Source organism: Mus caroli, unplaced genomic scaffold (assembly GCF_978045245.1).
Source record: "Mus caroli unplaced genomic scaffold, Mus_caroli_1 scaffold_1, whole genome shotgun sequence".
NCBI lineage: Eukaryota > Metazoa > Chordata > Mammalia > Rodentia > Muridae > Mus > Mus caroli.
The window spans coordinates 155,821,752-155,836,337 of record NW_028227256.1 but is presented as its reverse complement, the minus strand read 5'-3'; the positions used below and the strand labels follow the sequence as shown (position 1 = coordinate 155,836,337).

Genomic DNA, 14,586 nt, shown 5'->3' with positions numbered 1-14,586 from the left:
CATAGGGGAGGGAACTGTCACATTCTTCTGTGAGTTAATACTAACTGAACTGAATTCAAGAATATGCTGACTTAATCCTAGCCCCGTAGGATACAACGTATAAATTATGGAGTTGGTCATTTAACTTATCTAGGTCTTATTTTCTCAATCTCTGATAGACAGATAGTAAAAGAAGAAGTGAGGCTATGAAGGCTCCTAGATATGTTTCAGAAGAAGGTTTCTTGTAGATACAAGGGAAAGAACAGCTAGAGGCACCTTCAAGAGTCAGCACTGAACCAGGCAATGAGGAGGGGAGAGCTAGGGAAAGAGAGAAAGGGGTTGGGGGAACTGAGGGCCAAGAGGCCTCGAGCAGGCCAGGAGAAAAAGAAGCCATGAGAGCTCATAGGCAAAATGACTGAATTGTATAAGGAAGAGAAGCTTGGGGAAGGAACACAGCGAAGCCTAGCCCTTGGGAGGAAGGGGTTGAGGGTAGAGGGCAGGGTAAGAAGTGCTAGGAGGAACCCCAGGTACTGAGTGAGACTTATGGGACCTAACAGATAGCAATACCAACGTCCAGTCATTACCGTTTGTTTTGTCTAGTGTTAGCCCTTGGAGGAGGGCAGATAATTAGCATATTAGGTAGACTGGCCTGTATAGAATATTGTTCAGAATGTGATGACATTTTAAGGTAGACTGAGTTCATTTTAGTTTCTACAACCCTTTGCCTTATTTTCTCAGGAATTGAAATGACACAGATCTACAGTCTGAAAGCGCCAATGTTAATATTATTTATTTACTTACTTATTTATTTATTTACTTGTGGACTTATTTATTTAATTTAGGGCTTATTCCTGTGACACTTGCACTTAGGAGGCTGAGGCAGGAGGACTGTTATGAAGACTAGCTGGGCAATATCATAAGTTCCAGGCAAGACTCCCTCATAATCAGTCAATCAATCAAATAATCAATCAATCAGTCAATCAATCCCGAAGACTATTCTGTCTTTCAGATACCACCAGGCCGGCCACTCAGCTCTTGGGACTGTGGTTACTTTTGGGAAAAGTGGAAGGGTTGAGATATGGTTCTGAGAGTGAGTTGCTGAAGCAGCTGATGGAAGCTCAGGGACCAGTTCTGACTCCTTTCCCAGTGTCTGTGGTATCATTCGATCTTCCACTTGACAACTTTATTCTCCATGCAATTTCTAAACCTAGGTAAACAGGATTCCCTCTGCGATGTCTTCTGCATTTTGGGTTCCATAGGGAGACAGGCATGTACCTATGTAGTTTGGATTCTGTGCTGAAGATCCTGATGTCTTTCTTTTTAAAATTTTCTCCTTATGACATATTTACCATAACTCCTCTTCTGTCTACTGCCTGCACACACACACACACACACACACACACACACACACACACACACACACACTTTTATTTAGTTGGTTGGTTCAGTGTTTTAGTCCTCTGTGTAGCCCTAGCTGTCCTGGAACTTTCTCTGTAGACCAGGCTGGCCTCCAGCCCAGAGATCCATCTGTTTGCCTTTAGTTTCCCAATGCTGGGATTAAAGGCATGTGCCATCACCACCAGCTTCTTCCTACTTATCTTAAGACTTGCTTCAGTGGTGTTTTGTTTTCTCTGCTCTATTTGTTTTCCCTCGGCCTAGGGACATGCTTCATGTGACTCATCTTTGGTCACAACTCCTTCTGTCAGTCATTTGTAATCTACCTGCCTTTCTTGAATGACTCATTTCATAGCTTATATATCATTGTGCCTTCCTCCCTGAAAAGACTAAAATACATTACTCATACATTCTCAGGTTCACTGCTTACTTAGGATATACCAGACACCTCACTAGCTGCTACTGACATCACTCACGGCGGGCAAAAATAAATATGAACTTATGTCTGTGGAGTCTACAGTGTGGGAATCAGGCACGAATCAAGTACTCTCAGGAAAGGATGTAAAACTGCCGCTCACGTGCCGGCTACAAAGCACAGGTGCCTGGAGCTACAAGAGGGGGTCAGCAGTACCAGGTAGACCCTCGGAAGGGCTTCAGAAAGGCGCCCTATGAATGTTTGATGAATTGGGTGGAATTGAACAGGGGCTGTTCAATAAATACTTCTTGATTGGTTGATTGATTGTTGGCAAAGACTTTGGAGCTCCCGAGAAGAAAGGGCCTCCGGTTCCCATCATTCTTATTACATAATTATTTCAGTGAATTTAAAGCTCCCTATTTTTCATCTTATACTTTAAACATCAAGGAAAACTGATGGGCCAACTTTATAATATTTTAAAATACGGTGTTTGGAATATTACGTGGCTATAAGAGCTTATGTATATTTAATATTCTTATTAAAATATGTAGTAAGCCCATGGCTGATTTTCTCTAAGGACATCTTGGTGCTGAGGTGGAACTTAAATGTTTAATGCTAATAATAATACTCATAACTTGTATTTCTCTAGTGCTTTTCATCTTCAGGATCTCTAAAACCTGTGAGCACTACATTAAGTGGATATAACTAGCTCACTCACAGGCTACCAGGGTCCACATCTGTCCCTTTGCTTCCATCTAGATGAGGGACAAGGGAGATATCGACTTTAAAGTTTTACTCCATGTTCAACTTCCTGGCTATACATTTGCTTCCCTTTAAAAGGCTCTCAACCACATGCAACTGTGCCACCAACCACACAGAATAGATGTTCACTGACTCAGGATGAAGAGACAAAGTCATTTCAGATTCCTATGATATGCAAATGCAGTTCCTTAGGTCAGGGTCAGGACACAGAGTCTCCAAGTAGATGGCTACAAGCCAAGAGCAGAGAGAAATCTTCCTCTTGTTTTTTTGAGTTCATACCTTGTCCCTTCTTCTCTAGGTCACAGAGACCAGGACTGGTCCACTGGGCTGCAGCAACTATGACAACCTGGACTCAGTCAGCTCTGTCCTGGTTCAGAGTCCGGAGAACAAGGTGCAGTTACTGGGTAAGCAGATGCAGGGTGGTTTCACACGGCTCAGGCCTACTGGGAATTCCGGATCCTTGAGAAAGGAAAGATCTTGTTTTCTCATTTGTATATGTTATCAGGGGTCAGGGTCTGGGATGGCTGTGTCCAGGCTCTTGGCCTCCGCTTGAGAGTATTGAAATAAGGATCAAATGGATTTGCTAAATGAGCAAAGGAACTTTATTCAAAGCAAATCAGTGGTACAGATCAGAAATCAACTGTCAGAATTGACAGCAGGCTTCAGGAATGAAGGTACTCAAGGGCCCAGATGACTGCCTCGGCCTTCCTTTTATGGAGTCCAAGAGGAGGAGGAACTGGTTATTAGGGGCAAGGATGACTCTCTACTTAGATACACAGATTAAATCCCATGACCATATTTTGTACTGTTAATGTTCTATCCCATAATGTGTGAGTTTAACCACATGCACATCCAACTAGGCATAGGTATAGGGTGGTGTATAACAGAGTCTTTCAAACAGATCACGTGGGGACACAGTTTTATCTTATGGCCTATGTGCTCAAAAGCAATCTAGGCCACATTGATTCCCCTGCTTCAGACCTGGGTGCAAGCAGAGTACAAGTGAATAGACTGTAACTTTGATGGGCTATAGAGAGGAAGAAAAGTATACTCTGTTGTTCAGAGCAGAGCGCATGAGCAGTTCCTTGAAGGTGGGAGTGCTAGGTTGCTAACAGTCGCTAGATGCATTGTTTGGAGTAGTGTGTGTGTCTGTGTGTGTGTGTGTGTCTCTGTGTGTGTCTGTGTGGGCACGCACACACATAGCACATGCAGGTCAAAGCTCTAGGCTGCCAATTGTATTTGCAATAGAAGTGTTTACATAGCTCTAAACAACTAGATCCTGGATTACTAAGTCTATGCTTACCTGCCTCAGTTAAGTCCTTCCTAAGCCAAGAATCACCACAAATCCTAGGACCAGCATGTAGCAACTTTCCATCAGTTCTGGGGAAAACCCTGTAAGGGTCTGCCCCATACTAGTGACTGATTGCTCCATCCACTTGGCATCTACACCCTTCCAGTGTGTTCCTTTTCAAAATCTGTAACATTATCCCATAGGGATCAGACACAAGACCTTATAAGCCTGGAATTAGTTTGGTGATTGCTTTTGTGACCAAAGTCACACTTAGGAACAAATGGCCTTAACACCTGTGATTGTGGTCTCACTAACTCCAGCTCAGAGAGGAGATCTACAGACACTGGGACTACTGATCTATAATCACAGCAAGAAAGTGGCTCTTGCTTTCCATTTCCCTGTCTATGGTCTTCCATGAGAACTTCAAAGCCAGGAGTGGGATTTGGAAGAAATGAGCAGGAACATTTGGACTGGAGACAGAATAGAGCAAAGAAAGAAAAAAAAAAGCCCACTGTTGTAGGTTCAAAGACTGAGGAACAAGTGGAAATACCCAACCCAGCTTTGTTCCTCAAGTGCTTTAGAGAAGAACTATGCAAACTGATTCACTAGGGGAAGTTCATTTTTCATAAGGAAGGGCTAACTGAATTGGCCTCTGTTTAAGATATTACTATCCCAGCATTACAAAATCAATAGCCCTCAACCCAGGATCTACGATTACAAATTTCAAGCAGTCTGAGCCAGATGCCACCAACATTGCTTTAGGAATCAACAAACATACAATAAAGGGAGTAAAAGACTTATTTAGAGATCCCAAGGTAACTAATATCTCTCTTCTCCTATGTTCCTGTAAGAGTTGGATGTGTGTCTGGAAATTAGCAGTGAGCAAGGTTCAGAATGCCTGGTGGTTCATTTGGAATGCTTTATGCTGTTTAATTTTATAGCCCATCACGCCTTCAGACATTGCTCAGGGCACCAACTTTATAGCAATGGGAAATGTTCTGGTGAGGAGGAGGGAGGCTGTAGGGACATGGAGGGAGACTACGTGAGGAGGGTAAGTGTTGAAAGCAAGCATGTGGATTGGGTATCCGTGTTGAAGGGGCACTGTCAAGTGCCATGGCGGGCACAGAATCCAGAAAGGGAAATTTCATAGCAGTTCCAAGTAGGAGGCGGACTTCATGTGAGAACAGAAAACCTCCACGGCTGTTGACAACTTTAAGTTATAGTGTGAGGTCTGCTGAGGCTGGGACACACACTGTGAGCTCTTTGATTCCCTGCCAAGGACAAAGTCAAGGATGTAAAAATAAAGCTGCAGCCAACATTTCAGGAAAGGGGCTCCTTATATTCAGGGGTCCTTCTACTCAGCATTTCTCTGGTACAAGGTCTAATAATATCCCTATGGAAAGAGTTTCCTGTAAATGCATCCAACAGCCACCTTACCTGTGGCTTGAAGCCATCCTGGGGTATATTCTACTTGTAAACTGATATACTTCTCATGAGAAATCTGAAGCTTGGAGTAGTTTGCTACATTCTATCCAAGACCAGTAGAGGCCATCTTGAAGAGGAAGTCATCCCAACCTATGCAGGCCGAATGGCCAGATGAATCTTGAGGCATAGGCTTCTGTCCTGCATTCATATCTTAAGAGTTAAGTCATACTGTGATAGGCAACCATTCCCACGTAAGCAGTGTCACCTTGTGAAACAGGCAGTGATAGACAGCAGTGTTAGGACTTGAGTTGGTCACTGTGGTCAGTTGACTTTTATTTCCTCATTTAAAACAAGAACAACAAACATCAATATGAAGTTGGACATGGTGACAAACACTGGTAACCCCAGAACTTAGTAGAGGAGAGACAGGAAGATCAGGGGTTTTTAATTCATCATCAGCCATGTAAGGAATGTGAACTCAGCTTTTTTGAGGGAACAAAATAAAACAACAGCAGCACCCTTTACAGTGGGAAGACGCTGAGAGCTACTACCAATTTGCCTGCCGTGCCTATCCCCATCTCACAACCAGAACAACATCTTCAGTTATCTAGGCTGGACTGGGAGGCTCAGAATGGTTAGCATTTAGTAATGTCTGAGCATGCCTACTGCCAAGTTTCATGAAACTCTAAGCAGGATGGCTGGTGGAGGCAGAGCAAGCTCAGCAAATCTCAAATTTGACCCCATAAGGGCTTTAAACTTATTTTATCTGAGCCGTCTTCCTATTTTTCTCCAAGAAGAACTGATGTGTAGCCAGGAAGCCAGTTCTTAGGAAAGACATACTCTCAATTTGGCTGATGTGAAGAGTAAGGCTAAGCCTGAGGCTTTGATGTTTCTCATCTGCATATTCAGATCCTCCCCCATCTGTCACAGGGGCTAGGAAGGCCCTCTCTTCCAACCAGCTCAGCAAGATCAGACCCTGGGGTGACCATCCTCAGGCCCAGTCAGCAAAACCCGTTTGGATTCCTACAGCCTTGGGGTGTGAGAAGACAGAGTCATTCTTCCACCCACCCAGCCCCCGACACACACACACACACACACACACACACACACACACACACACACCTGTTCTGCTCAGTGACTCCTCGTTCCTCTCTTCCCCAGGCCTGCAGGTGCTGCTCCCTGAACACCTGCGTGAGCGGTTTGTGGCTGCAGCACTCAGCTACATCACATGCAGCTCCGAGGGTGAGCTGGTCTGCAGGGAGAATGACTGCTGGTGCAAGTGCAGCCCTACGTTCCCGGAATGCAACTGTCCTGATGCTGACATTCAGGCTATGGAAGACAGCTTGCTGCAGATCCAAGACTCCTGGGCCACTCACAACAGGCAGTTTGAAGAGTCCGGTAAGCAGGCTACTAGCTCAGAATTTTCCCATCACAAAGAGTAGATGCTGTGAGGTACAGAGCTAGAAAATGAGGAGTCTGACCTGGATTTCAACATACTATTTTGGTGAGCTTCTAAGGGAGGAAAGATTATTATGGTCACCAAGGGTCTTAAGTGGTGTGATTTGTTTTTTTTTTGGTTTGTTTTTTTTTTTTTTGCAAATAATTACAGTACCTAACTTAGAAGTGTGTGATAACTTAATAAATTAAGATAAATATCATTGAAAGTATAGGATTTGTCAGTTCTGCTGGCTACTGATTGCATGGTGTCTAGCACAATGCTTGCACATGATAAATAGTTGCTGAATATATGAGGTATATACAGAATGGTTCTAGTTGATACCCAGTGGAAATCATCTGTTGCTTGTTGCTGCCATAACTGATTATCAGTGTCAGCTTAAGACCTGGAGTCTGAAAGGTTAGATTTGCTTCCTGTCCTATTACTGACCAACTGTCCTGCTTTGGCTTAACCACATAGCTCTTCAGTGCTAGAACATCCTCGTCTTTAAAACAGAGTGACAGCAGGAGGTCAGTACCAGAAGCCATTACAAAAAAAAAAAAAAAAAAGTCAAGTTTGAGACCCTGGCCCATGCTTTGAGCTAGGAGTAGTAGGCTCTGTTTTACAACCCTTCAGCTTTCACCACTGTGAGGGACTAGAGGGGAATAAATGACCTCTGCCAGGTGGGTCAGGTGCTGGCAGGTCCCAAGGTAAAGCAAAGAAGTGAGCCCCGAGCCTGAGTTCAGAAAGCATACTGTGCTGAGGAATCTCAGAAGAACTTAAACTGAGAGGCTGGAGGCAGACATCAAGTCTCTTCTCTACTAGCTTCAGAGAAGAGTGCCTATGTGATCATGAGCCTGAGAGAGCCAGAGGATCTTAGAGAATCAGAGAACCGGCCTGTGGAGGGAAAGGCTCAGGGACCAAATGTTTCTAATATTTCTTAGCTGGGTACAGTACCTCTCTGTGCCAATATTTGCCTATCATTGAGCCTGTTTACCTCTTTCACCAGAGAGACTTGGCCTAAGAGAGACAGAAAGGGGGGGGGGGGAGGGATGAACTGGGAGAAGTGGGAAGGAGCATTGTAATATCAGGGATATATTATATAAGAGAAGAGATAGTTACATGGGTGAGTTATCTGGAGAAATAAAAGAAAAATAGATACATCCCAAGGCTATCACTAAAACTAGGATTTCTAGCCATTGGAAGAGTGACAAGAGACCTGTTTTGAAAATCAAAGACTTACTGGATTAATAACCTCTGAAGCTGGGGCTGGAGAGATGGCTCAGTAGTTAAGAGCATGAAAGGTTCTTTCAGATGACTTGAGACTGGTTGCTTGCAACCATGTTGGGTTGTTTACAACCACCTGTAATTACTGCTTCAGGAGACCTGACCCCTCCTTATGGTCTCTGTGAGTCACTGCACACATGTAGCAAAGACACAGAACATATGAATAAACATTTGAATAAATGAGTAAACATATGAATAAACATCTGAATAAAAATGAATACATTCAAAAATAGCATCCTGAAGCTATATTTCATGGTATGCTAATTAATTTTTAATAAAGCCATATGTAATTTTAAAACTTAGTGGATGTGAATGAGCCCACTTTCTTATGCAGTGGCTCTGAGGGGCCTCTGGGACTGAGAAACCAACAATCTGTGTTCCCAGGACTATATAGCTTCGCCCTGCTCAGACCCTCTCCTTTTGCCCACAGAAGAATTCCAGACCCTGCTGAAGAGGCTTCCCAGTGACCGGTTCCTGAACTCCACAGCCATCTCCCAGTACTGGACCATGGACTCTAACCTCCAGCACCGTTATCAGCAGCTGGGAGCCAGCTTGAAAGTCCTGTTAAAGAAGATGCACCGGATCGTCCGCCGCCTCTTCAATCTCTGCAAGCGCTGTCATCGGCAGCCTCGCTTCCGCCTGCCTAAGGAGAGGTGAGCACGCAGGCTGGAAGCCTGCGCCCAGCAACTCCTGGCTGTAGCTGCTGAGGCCAGGAAAGATGCTGTGGTCAACGTGGAAGAACAGAATGTGGTGACCCATTCAGTCATTCTGGACCTGCAGACTCGGCTCCCCTATTTGTCACTTCCAATCCTCAGTTGTGTATGAAGTTAAAGGAGCCTTGTGTCACTTGTGTATAAACTGTAGTCGATTTGAATACTAGTCTAATAACCCCAATTCTCACTTGTTCTTTTCCAAGTCTTCTAGTGAGGAAAAGAGTTGAGTTCAAGCTCACAGATCAAGTGCAGATGATGAGAGTAGACATGTTAGATTGTTTCAAACAAGTGACTCACACTTGCCTGAGTCATGGGAGGGAAGGAAGCTGAGATTCAGACTCTTCCCATAGGCTGGGAGTAGGCTATGATAGGATCCATTTATTTATTTACTCATTCATATGTGCGTTCATTAAAAATGTATTACTCATCTAGTCCATGCCCTGCTATTTAGCTACAGAGGACACCATTGACAAGGAAAGATTTAGCAAACATGTAAATACATAAAAAATTTTAAAAACCCTGAGTAAAATTAATGGGGGCAGACACAGGACATAATTTAAAAAAAATAAGTAGCAAAGGTATTAAAAAGGAAAGTTCTGAAGAGGCAAAGGCTGGAGAGAAAAACTTCCTAAGAGAAGGGAGTCTTGAACAGCTTGTACAAGAACAGATAGGCATCCCTGGGATGGATATACTCTGGCAAGTAAAGCTCCTCTCACATGCCGTTCTAACTATGACACAGGAAAGGAGGGAGGTAGCAGTGTTATCCATAAGTCAGGCCACCAGGGGTTATTGAGATGGCTAATATCTCTTTCAGCAACTAATTTCTAAATGCCCATCATGTGCAGGACATAAGCTTGCTCTCTGAGAGTGTGTTAGTAGACCTCACAGGGTCCCTGTCCTCACTGTACTTCCAAGAAGCCAGCTATAAATAAAATGCCCAATAAACCAATAGTAGTTTTATATACAGACAGTTGCCATGGATTAAACAAGAACATAGTGATGAGACATTGACTGGAGTTGTCCTTTGATAGAGACACTGGGAACAGCCTATTTAGGAACGACTTTAAGGTGAGCATGAACTTGGCAAGAGTATGAAATGTCTGAAGAGCCATGCTATAGGGAAACCTAAGAAGCTAGATTTGATACATGACATTGAAAAGCCTCCAGTTTTGAAAAGGGGGGAATGACAAGATGACCTGAATGAAATTGGGCATGCAGGACACATCTATTGACAAATATTTCCGGCTGATCCACCATGCAGTGCTCCAGACTTAACTCAGTTGGTCCAAAGTAGAGCAATAGGGTCTCCATCACTTAGAGGTCTTGTGGCTTTGTTCTTTTTCTCAACCTCTCCCTCATACCCTACCTATTAGTCACTGCCCCAACACTCTTAGGGAGGACGAGGTATGCACTGTAAGGGAGGACAGTGGTGAGCATTCCTGGGGAGGTCAGTGGTGAGCACTCTTGGGGAGGATACTGGTGAGCACTCCTAGGGAGGACAGTTGTGAGCACTCCTAGAGAGGACAGTGGTGAGCACTCCTAGGTAGGACAGTTGTGAGCACTCCTAGAGAGGACAGTGGTGAGCACTCCTGGGGAGGACAGTGGTGAGCACTCTTAGGGAGGACAGTGGTGAGCACTCCTAGGGAGGACAGTTGTGAGCACTCCTAGAGAGGACAGTGGTGAGCACTCCTGGGGAGGACAGTGGCAAGCACTCTTGGGGAGGATACTGGTGAGCACTCCTGGGGAGGATACTGGTGAGCACTCCTAGGGAGGACAGTGGTGAGCACTCTTGGGGAAGACAGTGGTGAGCACTTCTGGGGAGGACAGTGGTGAGCACTCTTGGGGAAAACAGTGGTGAGCACTTCTGGAGAGGATACTGGTGAGCACTCCTGGGGAGGACAGTGGTGAGCATTCCTGGGGAGGACAGTGGTGAGCACTCCTGGGGAGGACAGTGGCAAGCACTCTTAGGGAGGACAGTGGTGAGCACTCCTAGGGAGGACAGTGGTGAGCACTCTTGGGGAAGACAGTGGTGAGCACTTCTGGGGAGGACAGTGGTGAGCACTCTTGGGGAAAACAGTGGTGAGCACTTCTGGGGAGGACAGTGGTGAGCACTCTTGGGGAGGTCAGTGGTGAGCACTCCTGGGGAGGACAGTGGTGAGCACTCCTGGGGAGGACAGTGGTGAGCACTCTTGGGGAAGATAGTGGTGACCACTCCTGGGGAAGACAGTGGTGAGCACTCTTGGGTAAGACATTGGTGAGCACTCCTGGGGAGGACAGTGGTGAGCATTCCTGGGGAGGACAGTGGTGAGCACTCCTGGGGAGGACAGTGGTGAGCACTCCTGGGGAAAACAGTCGTGTGGTATGCATCTTCCTCTGACTCTTGTTTCTTTATTTTATCCTTTCAAGATCCTTGTCTTTCTGGTGGAACCGAATCCAGTCCCTTCTCTACTGTGGAGAAAGCACCTTCCCTGGGACGTTCCTGGAACAGAGCCACAGCTGCACCTGCCCCTATGACCAATCTTCCTGCCAGGGCCCCATCCCATGTGCCTTGGGGGAAGGGCCTGCATGTGCCCACTGTGCTTCAGACAATAGCACGCGCTGTGGGAGTTGTAACCCTGGTTATGTGCTAGCCCAGGGACTGTGTCGGCCAGAGGTAGCTGAGTCCCTGGAGAACTTCCTTGGGCTGGAGACAGACCTGCAGGACCTTGAGCTAAAGTACCTGCTGCAGAAGCGAGATAGCCGCATCGAGGTACACTCCATCTTTATCAGCAATGACATGCGCCTGGGCAGCTGGTTTGACCCTTCCTGGAGGAAGCGGATGCTCCTGACCTTGAAGAGCAACAAGTACAAGCCTGGGCTGGTGCACGTGATGTTGGCCTTGTCCTTGCAGATCTGCCTCACTAAGAACAGCACCTTGGAGCCGGTCATGGCCATCTACGTGAACCCCTTTGGGGGCAGCCACTCAGAGAGCTGGTTCATGCCTGTTAACGAGGGCAACTTCCCAGACTGGGAAAGGACTAATGTGGACGCAGCTGCCCAGTGCCAAAACTGGACTATTACTTTGGGGAACAGGTGGAAGACTTTTTTTGAGACAGTCCATGTTTACCTACGGAGCCGAATCAAGTCCCTGGATGACAGCTCCAACGAGACAATCTACTATGAGCCCCTGGAGATGACTGATCCCTCCAAGAATTTGGGCTACATGAAAATCAACACCTTGCAGGTCTTTGGCTACAGCCTGCCCTTTGACCCAGATGCTATCCGAGATTTAATTCTCCAGCTGGACTACCCGTATACTCAAGGTTCCCAGGACTCTGCACTCTTACAACTCATTGAGCTTAGAGACCGGGTAAACCAACTCTCTCCCCCTGGCAAAGTCCGGCTCGACCTTTTCTCTTGCTTGCTCCGGCATAGGCTCAAGCTGGCCAACAATGAGGTGGGCAGGATCCAGTCCTCCCTGAGAGCTTTTAATTCCAAGCTGCCAAATCCTGTGGAGTATGAGACGGGCAAACTCTGTAGCTAATGGGGGAACTACCCCAGTGCTGGTCAGAGAGTTGAACCATACATTCAGGGTACAAAGATAATCCAAGCCCTCACCTCAGTGCCACCAGAGTGCTTCCAAGAGACTTTTAGCACCCGGGAGATGGGAGCTCAAGGCTTGGACTGAAGCAGGCGAAAGACAATGAAACAGCCACTGCACACATGCACACGTGCATACAACGCCCTACCACACACACTCACAGGGAGGCCACAGCCCAGCAGCCTCGAATCTGTAAAGTCGGTGCTCTCTAAAATGAATGCAGTTGAAGAAGAGCTAAGGAAGAGATAAAAGCTGGCTAAATCAGGAAAGAAATGACTGAAGAAAAATGCTTCAAAGTGATTCTTGTCATGGAGGGTAGCAAGAGGGGACAGAAGTGGGAGGGGCGGGGACCTCCCCTCTGTGGAGTCACTTTTGTATTCTTTTTAACCAGATTTCTTAAAATGTCGTTGTTCCGTGACTCCCAGCACGGCTTCTTACTTTTTGTACAGTGCCTCCCTGCACCCTGGAGGCCTTGGGTCTACCGCTCTTGGTGTCCTTAGGAAGTGTGTGCAGTGCTAGGCAGAGGAGCCCATGATAAGGGCAGGCCACAGCCTCCTTGCTCACTCGCCCGCCCACTTCTTCCTCCTGCCAGCTCCCTCACTTCCTTGGCCTCCCCAGTTTCAGAGTTTTGACTTGTTCCAAGAGCCCCTCACAGTTCATCCGGAGCCCTCTTCCCACAGCACCTGTCTGTTCAAGGAAGCAGTTTTGTCAAGTTAGAGAGACAACATATATGGAAATGTTCTTTTTTTAAAAAAAAAAAAACAACAAAACAAAAAATATTTATTTTGTGATTGTTTTTCTTGTCAACCTACTCCAGTCACATGAACCTATGAGTAAAGTTTTACTTGGTTTAATACATTTTGAAGACCTTTTTTAGTGGGAAGATGAAAAAGAGACATAGTTCCTTGGTTCACCTAAATGTTTATTATTGTTGTTGTCTGGTAAGAGGATGCACAGTGCCATATGAGAGTGGGTGTTCTTGTCTGTGTGTGGGGGGGTCCTTGTGTGTGTGTGTGTGTGTGCATATGTATATATGTACAGGAGAGTGTATGTTCACATATGTATGTGTGTGTGCATATGTATGTGCATGTGAGTGTGTGTATGTATGTATGTGCATGTAAGTATGTGAATATATATATGAATGTATGTATGTATGTATGTACCCAAGTATGTGTGTGTGTGTGTTTGTGTGTATGCTCGCATGGGAGTATGTGTTCATATATATATATATATATATATATATATATATATATATATATACATATATATATACACATATATATATGCACATATACATATATATGCACATATGTGTGTGCATGTATGTATTATTGCATGCCCAAGTGTGTGTGTGTTTGTGTATGTGTGTTTGTGTATGTGTTTGTGTGTGTGTGTGTGTGTGACACACAGAGAGAAGGAGGGTAGGAAAACATTAAATGAAAATGGAACAGAACTCTCTTAGAGAGTCAGCAAGGGCCCTGGCACCAGAATATCCCTTTATCGCATCAGAGGATTGGAAAGTTTTTGCTCACAAAGAAGCTGCATTTTTAGTGGTAAAAGCCACCAAGAGGGGCACAGTGTTGCCAGTGCTCCTGTGGACATCAGGAAGCTCTCCTGTGTTACAGGTCTTATGGTCTGGGCTCACTCTTTAAGGAGATTGACAAAGATACAAATATATTGGCCCCCTCCATTCCTCACTTCGACAACCTACACATACTAGACAAAAGCATACGTCTCAGGTCAGTCACCCCTCACAGCAGTGGGAGGTCAATTTGTAGCATATTACGTAGAGAACCATTTCTCTTTCTACATGCTTCATGTTCACTTACAATGTGTAAGTACGGCAAACCCATTTTTATTCAGAGCAAATAACCACAGAAATACTAAATAGCTCATTCCGTAGCTTTGATACATGTTTGTTCGTAGGAAACAAAATGGGAAGTACTGATAAGATAGCCCCATCTGCCCAAGAGTCTTGTATGCTCATTGTTATATAGAGAAGAATGTGATGTCATATTTAATTATTCTAGCATCTTCCAATTACAACAATGACCACAACAACAAAAATCTGAGGTAGGTAACTGGCCTGAGTCACTTCTTCCCCCAAAGTGTTAAGGGTAGAAATCCAGTGTGCTGGGATTGTTATAGGCTGTCTAGTTCCAGTTCAAACCGATGCTTGCTAAGTGGGGTTTATATCAAGCTCCTTAGCTGTGGGAAATAGAGGCAGCAGATGACATCCTCATCAATGGGAGTTCTGAGAAGTGGCAGAGGAGGATACTCTTGGAGAGAAGAGGGTTGCAAATG

The 14,586-nt window shown here is 45.3% G+C and overlaps 1 protein-coding gene across 2 annotated transcripts in view; it reads left to right on the top strand.

Moving 5' to 3' along the window:
- The window catches only part of Brinp2 (BMP/retinoic acid inducible neural specific 2), a 103,509-nt gene extending 90,406 nt beyond the window's left edge, over nt 1-13,103 (top strand). Inside the window, exons 5-8 of one of the 2 annotated variants that reach the window (XM_085842441.1) lie at nt 2,850-2,955; nt 6,429-6,665; nt 8,420-8,642; nt 11,109-13,103. In XM_085842441.1, coding sequence (XP_085698567.1) covers nt 2,850-2,955; nt 6,429-6,665; nt 8,420-8,642; nt 11,109-12,225 — 1,683 coding nt within the window. In that variant the 3' untranslated portion in view covers nt 12,226-13,103. The remainder of the gene's footprint in view (nt 1-2,849; nt 2,956-6,428; nt 6,666-8,419; nt 8,643-11,108) is intronic. The other variant, XM_021166491.2, reaches the window with a different exon arrangement.
- The last annotated feature ends 1,483 nt before the right edge of the window (nt 13,104-14,586 follow it).